General features: G+C 42.6%; 1 protein-coding gene across 1 annotated transcript in view; it reads right to left on the bottom strand.

The window, feature by feature from the left end:
• Window positions 1–20,034, bottom strand: part of LOC126263277 (uncharacterized) — an 881,511-nt gene that overhangs the window by 83,702 nt on the left and 777,775 nt on the right. The window contains exon 13 of the mRNA XM_049960363.1: window positions 7,618–7,857. Within this exon, the coding sequence (XP_049816320.1) occupies window positions 7,618–7,857 (240 nt within the window). The remainder of the gene's footprint in view (window positions 1–7,617; window positions 7,858–20,034) is intronic.

Raw genomic sequence — 20,034 nt, 5'->3', positions numbered from 1 at the left:
AAAATTGCCGTGGCAGTCAGGGGAAGGATAATGAAATATATGAGATATGCTGATAAAATGGTAATGCTAAGCAAAATGAAATTGGCATTGACAGTATGTTAAAAGAACTGAATACCAGCTGTAAGGAATATGGGATGAATATAAAAATAGTGGAAAAATGCAAGTGCCTAGACTGCAAAATAAGCAGTAACATGACGTGTAATAAAGAAATAAAATGAAGGACAGCTATCCCAAAAGAAATTTCTTTGAATAAACAATAAAGTAAATCATTAGCGAAGTGTTTTGTTTAGAGTGTCCTGTTATGGTTTCGAAACATGAACACTACGGCGGAGAAAGAAAAAACCCTTAAGAGTCATTTGAAACGTGGATTTGGATGAGAATGGAAGGTGTGAAACGGACGGGTAAAATGCTGTATAAGGTTGTGTTACACAGGGTGGATGAGAGAAAACAAATACTGGAAACAATTAAGAGAGGGAAACTAAATTGGATAGGACAGTGGACGAGAGGAGACTCTGCCATATGATAATGAAAACATTTCCTTTCGAAGACCACATTGACCTTTTAGCTATATGTCGGTGCTTATATACCCACCTCTGAGTGGCGCTTGGTTGGTGCTTATATACCCACCTCCATATACGCTGTAGCGACGAAGTCAAACGGCAACTTTTTGATCGCTTCTTGCAGAATGCAATAAGGAATTCTGACGGAGAAAGGGCTAGAGAAAGAAGATACCAGTTGATTCACGATTTCAAGATAAGAGTACCATACTTAGCTACGAAAAGGACGGTGGAAAAGTGGGATTACTGCAGAACGCTGAATTGCAATAATGGACCTACAATATGGGCATAGCACATCACTTCACACTAATGGTACAATCTAGTTTTTGTCTCTGCAGTGTGGCTTTTTATAAAAAAAATACATTGCTGTCCAAAACGTAATGAAGAAATAGCAAAAGCACCATAACAAGTTAACTACCCGATGGAAATGAATGGAAATGCTGAAAGATGTTGTCATAGGCCTCCCAGCCGTGGACAGAAAGCTCGGCGTCACGGAACACAACGTACTGAGCGTCGGGCAAACAGACCACTCGGGTGCAGTCACCATGCCACTGTCAACTACAGCAGCAAATGTCCGCTACATTGTGCAACAGGCAAGAAGGTTCTCATGTCAAACGGCTAGTGCAGTTGCAACCACATTTAACCAGACTGCTACGCTTGTGAGCGCAGGAACTGGACCAATGAACACTGACGTCGCGTGTTTCGATAAGAGCGAATTCAATCTGCGTAGTGAGTCTGGACGTGCCCTCATTTGAAGAGAGGTGGGAACACGCAGTGCCTCCAGGAACATAGTCGGACACGATCGTTTTGGCGGTCCAAGCGTTATCGTGTGTGGAGGCATAGTGTAGCATGGTTTTCTTGTCCGAATCATCAGTCTCCCGATTGGTTTGATGTGACCCTCTCAGAGTAGCAATTGCAACCCACTGCCTCAGCTGTTTGCTGAATGAATCCCACTCTCTGTCACCGTCTACAGTTTTTAATCTCTACAGCTCCCTCCAGTACCATGGAAGGTATTCTTTGATGTCTTAACATACATCTTACCATCCTGTCCCGTCTCCTTGTCCGAATTTTCCATACATTCCTTACCTCGCTGATTCTGCAAAGAACCTTACTATTTTGTACATCTTCTGTAGCAGCGCATCGCAAAGAAAAGATTTTTTCAGTTTAGATTTTCCCACAGTCTATGTTTTACTCCCCCCACCCCCCCCCACCCCACCCCATTAAGCATGGATCTCGTCGTAGGTGGGGAGGTTTGCGTGCCTCAGCGATACAGATAGCAGTATTGTAGGTGCAATCACAACGGAGGGGTATCTGTTGAGAGCCCAGATAAACGTGTGGTTCCTGAAGAGGGGCAGCAGCCTTTTCAGTAGTTGCAGGGGCAACAGTGTATATCATTGACCTGGCCTTGTAACACTAACCAAAACGGCCTTGCTGTGCTGGTACTGCGAACGGCTGAAAGCATGGGGAAACTACAGCCGTAATTTTTACCGAGGGCATGCAGCTTAACTGTAGGTTAGAAAATTTAAAAAGGGAAATGGATAGTTTAAAGTTAAATATAGTGGGAATTAGTGAAGTTCGGTGGCAGGAGGAACAAGACTTTTGGTCAGGTGAATACAGGGTTATAAATACAAAATCAAATAGGGGTAATGCAGGAGTGGGTTTAATAATTAATAAAAAAATAGGAGTGCGAGTAAGCTACTACAAACAGCATAGTGAACGCATTATTGTGGTCAAGATGAACACGAAGCCCACGCCTACTACAGTAGTACAAATTTATACGCCAACTAGCTCTGCAGATGACGAAGAAATTGATGAAATCTATGATGAGATAAAAAAAAATTATTCAGATAGTGAAGGGAGACGAAAATTTAATAGCCTTGTGTGACTGGAATTCGATAGTAGGAAAAGGGAGAGAATGAAATATAGTAGATGAATACGGATTGGGGGTAAGAAATGAAAGAGGAAGTCGCCTGGTAGAATTTTGCACAGAGCATAACTTAACCATAGCTAACACTTGGTTCAAGAATCATAAAGGTAGGTTGTATACAAGGAAGAAGCCTGGAGATACTAGAAGCTATCAGATAGATTATATAATAGTAAGAGATTTAGGAACAAGGTTTTAAATTGTAAGACATTTCCAGGGGCAAATGTCGACTCTGACCACAATCTACTGGTTATGAACTGTAGATTAAAACTGAATAAACTGCAAAAAGGTGGGAATTTAAGGAGATGTGACCTGGATAAACTGACTAAACCAGAGGTTGTACAGTGTTTCAGGGAGAGCATAGGGGAACGATTGACAGGAATGGGGGGAACGAAATACAGTAGAAGAAGAATGGGTAGCTTTGAGGGATGAAGTAGTGAAGGCAGCACAGGATCAAGTCGGTAAAAAGACGAGGACTAGTAGAAATCCTTGGGTAACAGAAGAGATATCGAATTTAATTGATGAAAGGAGAAAATCTAAAACACAGTTAATGAAGCAGGCAAAAAGGGATACAAACGTCTCAAAAATGAGATCGACAGGAAGTGCAAAAAGGCTAAGCAGGGATGGCTAGAGGACAAATGTAAGGCTGTAGAGGCTTGTCTCACTAGGGGTAAGATAGATACTGCCTACAGGAAAATTAAAGAGACCTTTGGAGAGAAGAGAACCACTTGTATGAATATCAAGAGCTCAGATGGCAACCCAGTTCTAAGCAAAGATGGGAAGGCAGAAAGGTGGAAGGAGTATATAGAGGGTCTATACAAGGGCGATGTACTTGAGGGCAATATTACGGAAATGGAAGAGGATATAGATGAAGATGAAATGGGAGATAAGATACTGCGTGAAGAGTTTGACAGGGCACTGGAAGACCTGAGTCGAAACAAGGCCCCGGGAGTAGACAACATTCCATTAGAACTACTGATGGCCTTGGGAGAGCCATTCATGACAAAACTCTACCATCTGGTGAGCAAGATGTATGAGACAGGCGAAATACCCACAGACTTCAAGAAGAATATAATAATTCCAATCCCAAAGAAAGCAGGTGTTGACAGATGTGAAAATTACCGAACTATCAGTTTAATAAGTCACAGTTGCAAAATACTATCGCGAATTCTTTACAGACGAATGGAAAAACTGGTAGAAGCGGACCTCGGGGAAGATCAGTTTGGATTCCGTAGAAATGTTGGAACACGTGAGGCAATACTAACCTTACGACTTATCTTAGAAGAAAGATTAAGAAAAGACAAACCTACGTTTCTAGCATTTGTAGACTTAGAGAAAGCGTTTGACAACGTTAACTGGAACACTCTCTTTCAAATTCTGAAGGTGGCAGGGGTAAAATACAGGGAGCGAAAGGCTATTTACAATTTGTACAGAAACCAGATGGCAGTTATAAGAGTCGAGGAGCATGAAAGGGAAGCAGTGGTTGGGAAAGGAGTGAGACAGGGTTGTAGCCTCTCCCCGATGTTATTCAATCTGTATATTGAGCAAGCAGTAAAGGAAACAAAAGAAAAATTCGGAGTAGGTATTAAAATTCATGGAGAAGAAGTAAAAACTTTGAGGTTCGCCGATGACATTGTAATTCTGTCAGAGACAGCAAAGGACTTGGAAGAGCAGTTGAACGGAATGGACAGTGTCTTGAAAGGAGGATATAAGATGAACATCAACAAAAGCAAAACGAGGATAATGGAATGTAGTCAAATTAAATCGGGTGATGCTATGGGGATTACATTAGGAAATGAGACACTTAAAATAGTAAAGGAGTTTTGCTATTTAGGGAGTAAAATAACTGATGATGGTCGAAGTAGAGAGGATATAAAATGTAGACTGGCAATGGCAAGGAAATCTTTTCTGAAGAAGAGAAATTTGTTAACATCGAGTATAGATTTAAGTGTCAGGAAGTCGTTTCTGAAAGTATTTGTATGGAGTGTAGCCATGTATGGAAGTGAAACATGGACGATAACCAGTTTGGACAAGAAGAGAATAGAAGCTTTCGAAATGTGGTGCTACAGAAGAATGCTGAAGATAAGGTGGGTAGATCACATAGCTAATGAGGAGGTATTGAATAGGATTGGGGAGGATTTTGTGGCACAACTTGACTGGAAGAAGGGATCGGTTGGTAGGACACATTCTGAGGCATCAAGGGATCACCAATTTAGTATTGGAGGGCAGCGTGGAGGATAAAAATCGTAGAGGAAGACCAAGAGATGAATACACTAAGCAGATTCAGAAGGATGTAGGCTGCAGTAGGTACTTGGAGATGAAGAAGCTTGCAGAGGATAGAGTAGCATGGAGAGCTGCATCAAACCAGTCTCGGTACTGTAGGCCACAACAATAACAACAACAACAATGGACGACCGAGCCGTACAGCGCAATTGCAGGAGCTCGTGAAATGGGAGCGTATTCGGGGAATGGACTGGCCTGCTTGTTCCCTCGCCTTCAGTAGCTTCGGGCACTTGTGGAATGCGTTGTGGAGACGTATTGCGTCGTGTCCACATGCACCAACGGCCTTTGAAAACCATTCTGGTGGAGAAATTAAATGCTCTACCACAAGAACTCTTCACCAACCTTGTTGCTATCCGTGGTGATCAAATATTCTGTTAACAACCACGTCCCCCTCTTTGTAATTTCCAGGTGACCATCATAATTTGCGGTGGATCACGTATTTGTTGTTTTTGTATTACACGAGCGTTTCTGTTCCTCAGTTACCATATGCACTATGTGAACCATGTTAGATGGTCCGAGATTACCGCTGAGATCGAGTGACTGGTTTGTCTTCATAGAATGTCTTTGGTGGTATGGATGAGGCTTGCGAGCCCAGCGGTAGAGCGCGCTCGCGGAGTGGATGGCCAGTGGCTCTGCGCGAGCAGTAAGAGTTTGCGAGCGTAACGACCAGTGATTGGACGGTTTTTGGTGAGGCTGCCGGAGGCAGAGAAGTGTGCGTATCTGATCGAAGACACATGCACAGACCTTCACTAATTCGGGGAAGAAGACGGCACGGCATGGCAGCCACCTTACTTAGAAAGGTGGTATGTTGCTTTTGGAACTTCTGAAACTTTTGCTAGTTGAAAATGAGGACACTGGTTTCGGCTTCACCCGATGAAGTGATCTTGTTCTAGGATCTCGTAGAACTGTGTTTTGAAGCTGACCTTCTTCGAGGGGGAGAAATATGGACCGCGCCGGTAACGAATAAGTTGATTTGGTTTGGTGGAAATAAGGCATGAACTGTAACCTGCTGTATTGGTCAAGAAGGACCTATTGTTCTGGTAGTAACGCTTAAGAAGTGTGATATGGAAAGTACAAAAATACGTCCGGTCCAAAGGGTGGGTACATGTTTAGGTTAGTCTGTACATGGTACGAGTACTTTGATGAAAGGCTGTATTTTCTGTTATTTTAACACCTCACTGTGTACGATTATATGGTACACTGGATTTCTTTTGTTTGAGGACTGTATGTATTAGCACAGTGTGGTAATTACCGGAAATAGTGGAGCGCTCTCAGGTTAATATGTTGGTAACTGTTCTTGGTAAAATGAATTTTATAACTGCATTTCCTTTGGTTAACTATCTGAAAATTATGGCGTGAGAACTTTTCTGATCATTTTCTGCGTGATCTTTGGTTAAATTATTTATCAAGAGCTTCAAATACTTTTGTGGAAATTTAATGGCAAGCGTCCTCTGGAATTGTTATTTAATAGATTATTGTGAAAGAATTGTCTTCTGAAATTGCCTGAGTTTTTAATTTCAACTTAAGGGATTGAAATCCAAATTTGTTCAGCGGAGGTTGTTTTAGAAAATTGTTTTAATATTGTTATTCAGTTAATTTTTTTAAATTTTGAGAGTGCTGAAGGGCGATTTGTTTTGATTGTTAAAAACCATTGAAAAGCAAAGATCGCACAAAATATTTTTTACTCAAGACAGCAGGCTACACAGATCTTAGCTGTCATCTCCAGGTCTTCATGTTTCTTTCCTTGTAGTGAAATATTTCATTTTACTCTGACCTCATGCAGAAGACGTCAAATGGATAAAACTCAACACATCACAAAAGTTTATCATCACTGAAATATTTAAAAAAATGTTCAAATGCGTGTGAAATCTTATGGGACTTAACTGCTAAGGTCATCAGTCCCTAAGCTTACACACTACTTAACTTAAATTATCCTAAGGACAAACACACACACACACACCCATGCCCGAGGGAGGACTCGAACCTCCGCCGGGACCAGCCGCACAGTCCATGAGTGCAGCGCCTGAGACCGCTCGGCTAATGCCGCGCGGCAAATATTTAAAAACACACAACATCTTGACAATAAGATATGTCACAGATATTGTTCACAGAAGCTTGTTACTTGACAGAAATACAATACACAATACCACATCTGTTTATGTATCCTGGACACGTTTGTTGTGTCATGCATACGTAAACATATGTGCTATTGTATACCGTATTTGTAGCATCTGTGAACAGTATGTACATGTACATAGCCTTTTGGACAAGATGCTGTGTGTCTTTAAATATTTTAGCAATGACAAACGTTCACAATGTGCTGCGTTTTATCCACTTGACATCTTATGCATGACGACAGCGTAAAATAAGAATGTCTTTGAAACCGGTTGTCGTGAATAAGAAATATTTTGTGCGATCTTGGCTCTTGAATGGCTTTTAAGAACTGTTGTTTAAATTTTTATGGGGTATCGTCTTTGCGTAAGCTCTTGCAAGTGACTGTTAGAAAACAAAACCAAAGGATTTCAGCGTACGACGAAACTGAAACACTCGCCGATTGACAAAATAAATGAAATGGTAGGGCACAGTGTTGACTGTTCAACCAATGTAGAAAAGAAAGGTTATTGGGCTACTGAAAATTAATAAACTTTTGTAATAAGGAGTCTTCAACTTTCACTGTACCACCACTCTGCTCCACTTCCCCACTAAATCCGTCTCTCTGCCGTTCACTATACTGGAGCAGTTCTTTCTACGTTTGGTACAAGTTTCGTCGAGTTATTTTACTTGGCACTGACACATCAAGCGAAAGTTACTCTAGTCCTTAAGTTTGGCACAACGTCATGTTTAGGGATTTACCTTCATGACGATGGTGTTGTTGATATCTGGCAGGGCATAGATGAGCCAGAGGCCGTTGTCGTCCACGGAGAAGTCGATGTAGTTGTGGTCGGTGGAGTAGAGGTAGTTGGAGCCGTTGGTGGCGACCAGGGGCACGTCCAGCGGCGTGTAGTGGCCCGTGGACAGCTCGTAGCGCAGCACGCGCCGCTGGTCGCGCTCATGGTAGAAGAACGACCCGTTGTACACCACGTGCGCGTTGCCCTGCGGGTCACCGCAGCACAGGGTTAAACGACGGGGAAACTGCTGTACAGGCGAAAGCAGGTGGGATTACGTTAACAGAACAATACGGCTATATGTTGAGCAACCAAGGTACATTTCTGCGTACCATAAATTGATGCCATCAGTTAAGATTGTCTCCCAGTCCACTCACGAAGTAGTTCATACCAGTTTAATGCAATTAAGGGGGTTGGACAATAATATGGAAACATCGTGAATATAATGCATTACCATATGTAATGTTGTTGTCTTCAGTCCTGAGAATGGTTTGATGCAGCTCTCCATGCTACTCTATCCTGTGCAAGTCTCTTCATCTCCCAGTACTTACTGCAACCTACATCCCTCTGAATCTGCTTAGTGTATTCGTCTCTTGGTCTCCCACTACGATTTTTACCCTCCACGCTGCCCTCCAATGCTAAATTTGTGATCCCTTGATGCCTCAGATCATGTCCTACCAACCGGTCCCTTCTTCTCAAGTTGTGCCACAAACTCCTCTTCTCCCCAATTCTATTCAATACCTCCTCATTAGTTATGTGATCTACCCATCTAATCTTCAGCATTCTTCTGTAGCACTACATTTCGAAAGCTTCTATTCTCTTCTTGTCCAAACTATTTATCGCCCACGTTTCACTTCCATTCATGGCTACATTCCATACAAATACTTTCAGAAACGACTTCCTGACAAATCTATACTCGATGTTAACAAATGTCTCTTCTTCAGAATCGCTTTCCTTGCCATTGCGAGTCTACATTTTGTATCATCTCTACTTCTACCATCATCAGTTATTTGACTCCCCAAATAGCAAAACTCATTTACTACTTTAAGTGTCTCATTTCCTAATCTAATTCCCTCAGCATCACCCGACTTAATTCGACTACATTCCATTATCCTCGTTTTGCTTTTGTTGATGTTCATCTTATGTCCTCCTTTCAAGACACTGTCCATTCCGTTCAACTGCTCTTCCAAGTCCTTTGCTGTCTCTGACAGAATTACAATGTCATCGGCGAACCTCAACGTTTTAATTTCTTCTCCATGGACTTTAATACCTACTCCGAATTTTTCTTTTGTTTCCTTTACTGCTTGCTCAATATACAGATTGAATAACATTGGGAAGAGGCTATAACCCTGTCCCACTCCCTCCCCAACCGCTGCTTCCCTTTCATGCCCCTCGACTCTTATAACTGCCATCTGGTTTCTGTAAAAATTGTAAATAGCCTTTGCTCCCTCTATTTTACCCCTGCTACCTTCAGAATTTGAAAGAGAGTATTCCAGTCAACATTGTCAAAAGCTTTCTCTAAGTCCACAAATGCTAGAAATGTAGGTTTGCCTTTCCTTAATCTTTCTTCTAAGGTAAGTCGTAAGGTCAGTATTGCCTCACGTGTTCCGACATTTCTACGGAATCCAAACTGATCCTCCCCGAGGTCGGCTTCTACCAGTTTTTCCATTCGTCTGTAAAGAATTCGCGGTAGTATTTTGCAGCTGTGACTTATTAAACTGATAGTTCGGTAATTTTCACATCTGTCAACACCTGCTTTCTTTGGGATTGGAATTATTATATTCTTCTTGAAGTCTGAGGGTATTTCGCCTGTATCATACATCTTGCTCACCAGATGGTAGAATTTTGTCAGGGCTGGCTCTCCCAAGGCCGTCAGTAGTTCCAATGGAATGTTGGCTACTCCCAGGGCCTTGTTCCGACTCAGGTCTTTCAGTGCTCTGTCAAACTCTTCACGCAGTATCGTATCTCCCATATCATCTTCATCTACATCCTCTTCCATTTCCATAATATTGTCCTCAAGTACATCGCCCTTGGATAGACCCTCTATATACTCCTTCCACCTTTCTGCTTTCCCTTCTTTGCTTAGAACTGGGTTTCCATCAACTCTCTTGATATTCATACAAGTGGCTCTCTTTTCTCCAAAGGTCTCTTTAATTTTCCTGTAGGTAATATGGTGTAGGAAACTCACTAGCATTCAAAACAACTTCCAAAGATAAACACATGTCCTGTTTGGTTTTCAAAGACATGTTATACCGTAATTCCTGAAAACAGTGGAAAGCTAAGGCAAGTATGATGGAGGTGGATAGTGGTCACGCCCCCGTCTTTTCAAAGCACACCACAAAGGCTCAAAATATTGACAAGGTGTAAGGGATCCGTGATGCCACGAACATAGATGCTAGTATCCGACACCCAAGTCGATAGCAGACATGAGTCGATTGTCGAGCGCTGCAGGAGGCAGTGAACCTAAATAGTGTCGAGCGCGTAGTACTGTTACTGCAGAGATGGCCATGAATGGTGGTCGAGTGAGTAGTAAACGGTAAATTCACCGGAGTATGACTAATGAGCGCGGCCCCCTGATCGTCGAGGGATGGACCCTCATCGCAAGCGATTCGCGAGTGATATGAAACCTAAAGTGACAAGTGCCGAATTACATGTTTCGCGTCAACCGCGTCGGCCAGCAACAACCATGGATTGCAGTGAGGATTGTTGTGAATGTTAACCACCATCATTGCGTGTGACGAAGTACTTAAAAGCCATAATCAATAAAAGATATAACCCTAATTAAGCGTGTAAGGCGAAGGTAGCATCTGCCTCAGAATTTGTTTGTTATTATAGAAAATACATATCAGTTTGTACATCGCAACCTTTATGGTCTTTTATGACAGACAGACTTTCAATCAATAACTATTCCGTCTCAGATCAGCCGCATTCGGTTGAAATACCCCCGAAACCACAGCAGGAAAACCGATAGCCTTCATCCATTAAGCACACGATCATATAATAATTAATTGTTTTGGCGGCTTTGGTAATCACACAAAACCCAATAAAGGAATTTAAACGGAGGTATTTCGAAGGGGAGCCTCCATACTGTAAATCACGGATTTTGATGCGCTTCAAATATGTTGTAGAGGCACTTACTTTGAGTACCTGGCTATACGGATTTTTAGCGACGGGCCTTTTGAGAGAATCGATTTTGAAGTTCATTGCGCGCTCTGTATACCCGTAAGATTACTCATATTCCGAGCAAGTCAGCGTAGCGCAACGGTAAAGGCTCACGGCTACCACGCTGGAGGTACCGTGTTCGAACCCTGCTGCCATATGTTTTTTACGTATGCAAGAACTGTCCGGAAAATTTGGTCCTAACGTTCAGAAACGAGTAGACGAATTAACTGGGAAATACAGAAATCCGGGAAGTTTACGAAACTGGTGTTCGAAGAATTTTTGGGTTCTGTAAATCTTCCGTATGTGGGACAGAAATTTTTTTTTTTTACATTATCGATTCGTGGGGAGGGCAAACCGATTTAACTTAATATGATCATCTATGCACTGATGAAAGGAAAGCGAGCACCTGCACCCTAAAAGTGGTCCCACCAAAGTGCATTCCTTATTGCCAGCCCTGCGATGTTTATTTTTACCACAAGGTGAAAATCTTCACGAAAATTATTCAGAATGCTCCCGACTTGATGAAAGACAATAGAGTGATCGTTTCTAAGGAAGATTCGATAAAATTAGATTCGCTAATCCTACATAAATTCAGAACACCTAATTTTGAAAGAATGATTAGATACGAATGGTTCTCATCGAAATTAGCGGATGAAAGAGAAATCTTTTTGAATGCAAAAGAATTGTGTTTCCCGGTATCGCTCATGAAAAAACCTTGCGCCTGCAAGACGGTTGCTTTTATAAAATGCTCGTGATGCTGCGAAAATTTGTGCTTCGGTTGTTCCTATGATAAGTGTCACCCAAACTATTGCTCTGGCACATCAAGCGATGTGGACGATGAAAAATACGATGTTGTAAGACTGACTGACAGAAAAAATTAATAACTGAATATATCTTTATAATTTCGCACACCATACACTGTTTTTTGATATTTCTTGATTTAAAATTGAAAAATTCGGTTGATTTTGAAAAAAAAAGTACAAGAGCAGGATTCGAACACGGTACCTCCACCGCGATACCCGTGAGCCTTTACCGCTACGCTACGCAGACTTGCTCGGAATATATGTAATGTTACGGATAAACAAAGCGCGCAGTGAACTTCAAAATCGATTTTCTCAAAAACCAAGGCCCGTCACTAAAAAACCGGATAGCCAGGTACTCAGGGTAAGTGCCTCTCCAACAGACTTGCAGCGCATCAAAATCCGTGATTTACGGTATGGAGAGTCCCCTTGTGAGATCTGCTGAGTGTGGTGGCCAGCGAAGATGCGACAGACAGTTCATCGTCGTCCTCACAAAACGAGTCCTTTACGGTGCGAGATGTGTGAACAATTGACTGTCGTCTCTGATACCAGCATCATTATTGCGGAACAAACATTGTAAAATGGGATGGACTGGATCAGCCAAAGTGACCACACAATCCTTGGCAGCAACGAGACTTTGCAGGGTAAGTATAGATCCCCCGGAATATCGCAATATTCCTGCTCAAATCATCACCGAATGCCTCAATGTTTCGATACAGATGCATTAAACTCAGCCAGGTTGAAAACAATGTAACAAGAGTCATGTGACCATTCTTCCATTGCTCCACAGTCCAGCTTTTTACGCTTCGGCATCATGTTTCCCTGTTACTGGCTTTTGAATCACTGACAGGTAGTTTTGGAACTCCAGCTCCCATTACAATTGCCTGCTCACGGAGCTCCCTTCGTGTTGTTTTGGAGCTGGCCCTCGTTTGAGATCGCAAGAGCGACACTTAGTTCTGCAGTCAGTTTTGCAGCAGTTTTACAGCAGTAAGCATCTGTCACGATCACATAACACATAGTTTCGTGCACGTTGTGACTTAGCTGGTGATCTTTTCCTGCTTTCCCTGCACGGTATAAATATTCGATAAGGTGCCTGCTGAAACACCAAACACTTCGGCTTCCTTGGTTACAAGTACCAACAATTTATCAAGTTAGAATCCTCTTAGATACGATAAAATGCTTTCACTACAACACAGGACACTGTTCAGGCCCCGAGTGGCGCTTGCAGGGTATTTAGGACATAGAGTAAAAACTCGGTTAACCATCACTCTTTAATCCTTCAGTTTCTGTTAATCGTCACTGCTGTAACAGCATAATAATACTGTAATAACAGAATGCTCTAAGGTGCAGTGACGCGTTCGCTTTGTTTATTTACTCTATTTTAGTGGGAAGTGAATGTACCCGCCAGCCGTAGAATGGTACATAAAATATGACCTTCAGTTGACGTGCTAACACATCTCCCCCTATTCTTGTCTTTGTCTCACTTGTGAGTCAACAATCACCGCTGGATCCGTTTCCAGTTGTGGCGAGAAAACTGTAATTGTATCAGTGTATCTAGCGGGCTGTGCCGTGTTACGTGTTTTCCACTTGAATAAGCTTTATTGACTAATATTCTACACTACTGTATTTAGTGCAGGTGTGTGTGATACAGTGACTTGATAAAATGTCTGAAAAACGCAAACGTGTTGTTTTAGGACTTAATCAAAGACTTGAAATTATAAAACGCTTACGAAAGGGCGAAACTGCGACAAGTGTAGCGCTGATTTATGGTATTGGAAGAGCAACAGTTAACGATATAAAACGTGATGCTGATCAAATAGAACAACATGTGTCAACAATGCAGAGCATGGATGGAGATGTGCGAACAAGAAAGACAATGAAACCTGCAAAATATGATGAATTGGACACTGCAGTGTGCCGATGGTTTATACAAGCAAGAAGTCAGGGGATTCCACTTTCAGGGCCTATAATAATGGCCAAGGCTGTTGAAATGAACAACAAACTTGATGGCAACTCGTCTTTTAAAGCAAGTATCGGATGGCTCGACAAGTTTAAATTTCGTCATGGCATTCGCCAACTTGATATCAGTGGGGAAAAACTCAGCGCGGATAGCTCTGTAATTGCTGAGTTTCGGGAACAATTTAAAGAAAAAATGGCTGAATTGAATCTTGTTAGGGATCAAGTTTACAATTGTGATGAAACTAGGATTCACTGGTAGGCTTTACCACAAAAGACATTAGCATCACTCTCTGAAAAAGCTGCTCCAGATTTCAAAGTATAAAAAAATCGCATCACTGCTATGGTTTGCGCAAATGCGACCGGCAATCATAGGCTACCTCTACTTGTGATTGGGAAATCAAGAAAACCTCGTCCATTCAAGAATTTGAATTTGAATGCTCTCCCTGAACAATACTACGCCCAGAAGAGTGCTTAGATGGATCAATCAATTTTTTCTGACTGGTTTCACAAACAATTTGTACCTCAAGTTAGAGCACATTTGGCTGAAAAAAAGTTGCCACAGAAAGCGCTATTGCTATTAGACAATGGCCCAACGCACCCTACTTGTGAAATGAAAAGTGATGACGGAAACATAACATGTCTCTGCCTTACAGCAAACACAACTTCACTTATACAGCCCATGGATCAGGGAATCATCAAAAACATGAAACGTCGTTATAGAAAAATATTTATCGAAAATTTGCTCTCATCTGATGAATCAACATCGGTAAAACAGTTTTGGAGGTCTTACAGTATCAAACATGCCATTTTCAATGTTGCCAGTGCATGGAGTGATTTGTCAGTGTCAAATCTCAAGAACGGCTGGAATAAACTTTGGCCTCAACGTAGAGGTGAAGAATCGGAGGAACCTGAGTGTGTGACAGTTGACGAGATGGTCAATTTGTGCAATAATTTACAAATCAGCACAAATGTGACGTCAGAAGAAGTATCAGAGTGGTTAGAGTCTGACAAAGTGGACGAGGGTTTCAAATTTTGAGTGATGACGAAGTTGCTGCCAGCGTAAGTGCCACCAAAGAAGAAGAAGAAGAAGGGGCTGATGAAGACGAGTGGTCAAACCATGAAGAAAAACAAACTATTAGCCATTCAGAGGCCGAAACAATGCTGTCCAAGTGTGTAGAATGGTTTGAAAGTCAAGAAGAGGCTGATGCAACGCAGGCACTACTGCTCCGAAAAATACGAAATATTGCCGCGGTGAAAGCTGGAACATCAAAAAGGCAGAAGAAATTGACTGTCTATTTCCAAGCTAGATAAACTATTTCGCCTGTAAGTTTATAGTACAGTACAGTACTGTACATTACGTATTTTGCAACTTTTGTAGCTTATGTACAGATGTTTTTATCATGTACTGTAATAAATAGTTTTATTTGCTATTACAATCGTGTTTAATTTGTTTTCGCTCCGAAATATTATTATATTACTGTGAGAGTGATATGTGTCTATACATAAAATAATTGATTGAGGTTATGTTTTGGAGTAATGCAGTGTTTCTGTTATCCGTCTATTCGCTCAACCGTCACGACCACGGTCCCGAAGATGACGGTTAATCGAGTTTCCACTGTAAATGCAACAGTGAAACTTGTAGCTATGCTGGGATCTGCATTTAAGTTCAAGCATGCATCTCTCACGGTTTTCCCACATTTTTATCCAAGCCTTGTATGTAAAGCAAGGAAACTCACTTTTTATACGTCTTGTGCTGAGAAACTTATTGTAACCGTGAGTCGCAGCGCCTGCAAGCTAGTCTTCCCTCAAACAAGTCCAGCTGTACAGCACGGCCTCAACCCAGGCGAAAAGAATCCACCTACAACTTGCAGCGTCTTGTTGTAGAGGTCGTTATTAGGTAGGAACAATATTTCACGTGGCGCATCACGTGGAAAAAAATAGTTCGGAGCTTAGTATTAATTCGCATCAGTAAATAAGTCGCGCTTTGGGGCTTAACTTAGGTAGGGTCGGCCGATCACAATGCATCGTGGCGTGCCCTCCCACCCGCCCCGTTTACAACCACCCTGGTCATGGAGGAGAGACATCCGACAACGACGACTTAGGCTACGAATACGGCACCTTCTGGTTCGACGCAGTCGGAAAACATCACAGAGCCTGGCACCAGGCTGCTGCTGGTCAGCTCGCGTCCTCCTAGATCGAGATCCAGATCGGGAACCAGGCAAAATGCCGTGGGCAGGACTGTCGGTTTAGAACCTTACACCCCACCCGGCGTCAACATTTATCCTCTGCCGACCACGGACGACCTGCAAATCACCGAAGAAGACAGCAGGGGCTGCGACCAATAAGCGTGGGACATTGCCGTCAGGCGTGGACTGGTAACGCCTGAAGTTGACTACGACTCGTCAGGTGAGGATTGCAGGCGTGGCCCGCTCCCAGGGTCGGAAACCGACTGTGCACAGCCATCAAGCGATGAAGGGAATGGGCAACCATTCCAAGAGGTTCGCTACAAGTGGACGGGAAAAAATCGAAAAAACTCACCAGAACTTAAACACTCCTACAAGCACCAGCACCTGATTCCTACATCAATTTGACCCATTTCCAGTAGATGGTGACTAGATGTGAGTGACAACGCAACCGGCTGCAGAGGAAAGCCCTCTGTGAGCAACCACAGCCGCCGAAAGTGCCAGCAGCGAAGGCGCCACCAACCACGACTAACTGTACAGGCAAATATCGTTACTTGAACGTGGAGGTCAAGAAAGAGATAAGAGACTCGATAAAGGCCATATATAAGGGGGAAACTATTAAATGCCATTTTTAAGCTATGGAGGATCAACCCAAAGCGCTCAACTTCCTACAGCAGAGAAAATCCCGTTTTTCACTCACTAGCCGCGCATGGGAAAATCTCTAAAAGTGGTGATCAAATATCCAATTACAGCCAAAGAAAGGAAACGGAGCTGCATGTCCACCAATTCAAGTCCAGAGATGAGAAAACCACACAGTTGGTGATCAGCCCATCTCCACGCCCGCAGGACCAACAAGTGGATATACGACGTTCGCCATACAATGGATACTTGAATCAAGGTGGAAACATACCGAGCTCGGGACGGTCCTCCACGATGCAAGCGCTGCCTCAAATTTTTTTACATAGCTAATTATTGTGCGCCGCATGCCAGGTGTGTTCGGTGCTGGGACAACCATCAACCACATCCTGTATCCGGCCACGCTTTCAAAAGCCGTAGTGCCCAAACTGCGATGTCGATCATCCGCCTACCTACAGAGGCTGTCCTACGTGTCAACAAGCCCTTTATGCGTATATGGCTCAGGGGCAGGCTATCCCAGCAAAGGGGCAGCAAGCCAGCAAAAATCCAACACTACTGACAATTGTCGAAACCAAGACATTTCCATCATTGTCACAACGACAGCATCCTGCTTGGACGTCATCCACCTCCAGCCGCGTCCCGCGGGGCCGTCAAACAACTGCAACTCAGTCTAGCGTCCAAATCCTCATAGATGGTACCGACCTCTCCCGACTTTTCACTTCATTGTTGCTCTGCAACAATGGGAAATCTTCACCACCATCAAGAATACTCTACAAAAATTCAACTACACAACAAACAACCTTATGTAACTCTTGGTCCTCTTCGAGGGAGCAATGTCTCTGTTTGCCGCCAGTCATGGTCTGTGAAGTCGTCTGGTCCAGAGACCTTTTACACGCGTTTCCAATCTTAATGGAATTTTTCGTCAAAAATTGGAACTGGAAGAATTTATACAAGACATTCTGCTGTTAACTGAAACACATCTCCGTCTGACTCAGACGTTTAAACGAAAAGTCCTGGCAGGTTACAGGACAGACAGGGCAAATGGCCATGTGGACACGATGGCCATGTTTATCAAAAACTCAATGGCTCATGCGCCGGCCGCTGTGGCTCTTCAGTTCGAAACCGCGCACCTGCTACGGTCGCAGTTTCGAATCCTGCCTCGGGCATGAATGTGTGTGATGTCCTTAGGCTAGTTAGGTTTAAGTAGTTCTGAGTCTAGGAGACTAATGACATCAGCTATTAGGTCCCATAGCACTTAGAGCCATCAGTGGATCATTCACACTCTTGAGCTCACTGAAATTACGATATCCACGTTCTACGGGATTATTATCTTCTTCATTGCTTACCTAAGTCCTCAGAGTCCCTTCGAGGAGAGCGACTCACAGCTCATTTTCAGTCAGTTCCCCGAGGTGCCCTTAGGTGGCGACTTGAACGCCGGAAACATCACCTGGCAATCTCGACGTACAAATCCACGTTGGATACGTCTTTACAACATGGAGGAGCTCCTGGAGGTTACAACCTTTGGACCAGAAAACCCGGTGCACAATCCAGAAAATCCACCCCATAGCCCAGATGATCTGAATATCGTAATACTCAAGATCTAGTCACATCTTCAATTACGTACATTCAGCTACCTTACATCTGACCATCATCCCGTACTTGGTGTGCTGTCTGAGGGCCTGGACTGCTTGCCAACGCCACTGCCTGTTACCACCTAATCGGGATCAGTTTGCGCGGTGGCTCAACGATCTCTCGAAGAAGTGTATCTTTTTGTCATTGAATAAATGTGTGTTTTGTAAATAGATATGTAGTGATTTCAGTACTGAGAGGTTTGGTGCGTATCGAAATTTTGGTTGAAAGAAGCGTCCCTGTTTACACTGACGACTAACAACCAACATCGCTCGCCCTCTCGAGATACAACAACTTCAGTACCAATTTCAGTATTATGCAATCCTTCTCTTGGATTGAGTTGCAGCAGAACTATTAGACTGCAGCTTGTCTTATTCAAAAAACTTTCAGATGACCACCTCTGGCTCAGTGCTACCTACCAGCACAAACTCAGACTAACGGGCACTTGATAAGTGAAATAGCTCAGCGCATACTAACTCACGATAATATGCAGTGCGTTACATGCCCATATGTGACCACGACAGACTGACTGACTCCCTCCAACTGCCACTTCTCTTTCCTTTCAACTTCTACCTTTTCACGTGGCATGATGTGATGTATCTTTTGAATTTCTTGCTTTTATGTTTTCGTTTTCTTAAAAGACAAATAGAAATGGTGAGGCGATAGCCCAGCGTAGAGCCTGCGCCAACCGTCATGTATTCTTTATTTTAAAATGTTAAAAAACAAAAGATGTCTTTTCCTGTTCCTCAGTAAGGTGGGGGAGGGTGGGGGCAGGGGACTCGCTCTCTGTAATGAACGAAAGTAGACGCACGTTATTTTAGCAGCGAAATCGGCGGCAGACATTTTTTGTATGAGAATAAGTAAAAAGTCTGTATTTTTTATATTTGTAGAAGAAATAATACAGTCGTATTTCATCAGGGAAAACCTGAATTGTTATTCCAAGTAGTATTGTAATATACAAAAATCCAAGAAGCTCACCTGTGTACGTCAGAGTTAACACGAAGATCCAATTACAATATGATGGACACAGTCAAGATTTTGTACGTGGATACGACGATCGGACGTAGTATTATTAACTGGTAAGCATAATTATATGACAAGAGAAAGACTATTTTTCCCATATAGAACTAATACGAAAAAATTCTTTACCATTTACAGGCATAGCCCAGCTTATTGTGCATGTCCGACATGGCGAAAAATTAATCTCATTATTTCCATATATCTAAATATTTATTATATATTCTTTTAGTATATTATAAAGTGGCGACCGTGACAAGGCGATACGTAGTGGGCAAAACTGTGAGTACTAATATTCTTAAGACAATGAATGTACACGTATGTTAATAATTTCTTTACGTTCCATTTATTCTGATGACATGACGGTGACGATGATGTAACACTGGAGAAATACTAACTGAACGAAAAAGAAATAATAAATAAATTAGAAAGAAAAAGACAAGAATACCAAGAGTGGACAACAAGAAGTACAACAGAGGGAAGTACCAGTTACAAGACAACAATGCATGTAGAAAATGCGTTCCTCGTAAATCTATTAGAAAATCCCTTGGATTTCCTAAAATCCAGAACCTAGAGCTTCAAAGGTTTCTTTGTCAGTACGAAGAGCATATTGAGTGAACAGCAATTGAGATTACATTCTGTCGTGCGTGAAATAGCGCGGAAGTGAAATCCAAACAGAGAAAATTTTGGTAACTGCAGAGGCATAAAGATTTCTATAATGGATGGACAAAACAATAAGGAAAAATCTTTTCAAAATCAAAATGCTAATGTGGTACACTTGCATTTGCAAAACGTAACAATGTGTGGTTTGCAACCGTCAAGCGTTGGTTATTTGCATGCCGGGCGCCTTCGACGCCCGTGAATGCGGAACATTTCATTAGAAGTAATACGTTGATTACAGAAGATGAAATTAATGACACCTCATGGAAGAGGAATATTTCAAATGAAAGTAGTACGCAGAGTACACACGCAGATGCCGACAGGCGCAGGCCAGAAGTA

The sequence above is a fragment of the Schistocerca nitens genome, chromosome 6 (assembly GCF_023898315.1).
Source record: "Schistocerca nitens isolate TAMUIC-IGC-003100 chromosome 6, iqSchNite1.1, whole genome shotgun sequence".
Lineage (NCBI taxonomy): Eukaryota > Metazoa > Arthropoda > Insecta > Orthoptera > Acrididae > Schistocerca > Schistocerca nitens.
This window is presented reverse-complemented; position numbering and strand designations above follow the sequence as displayed.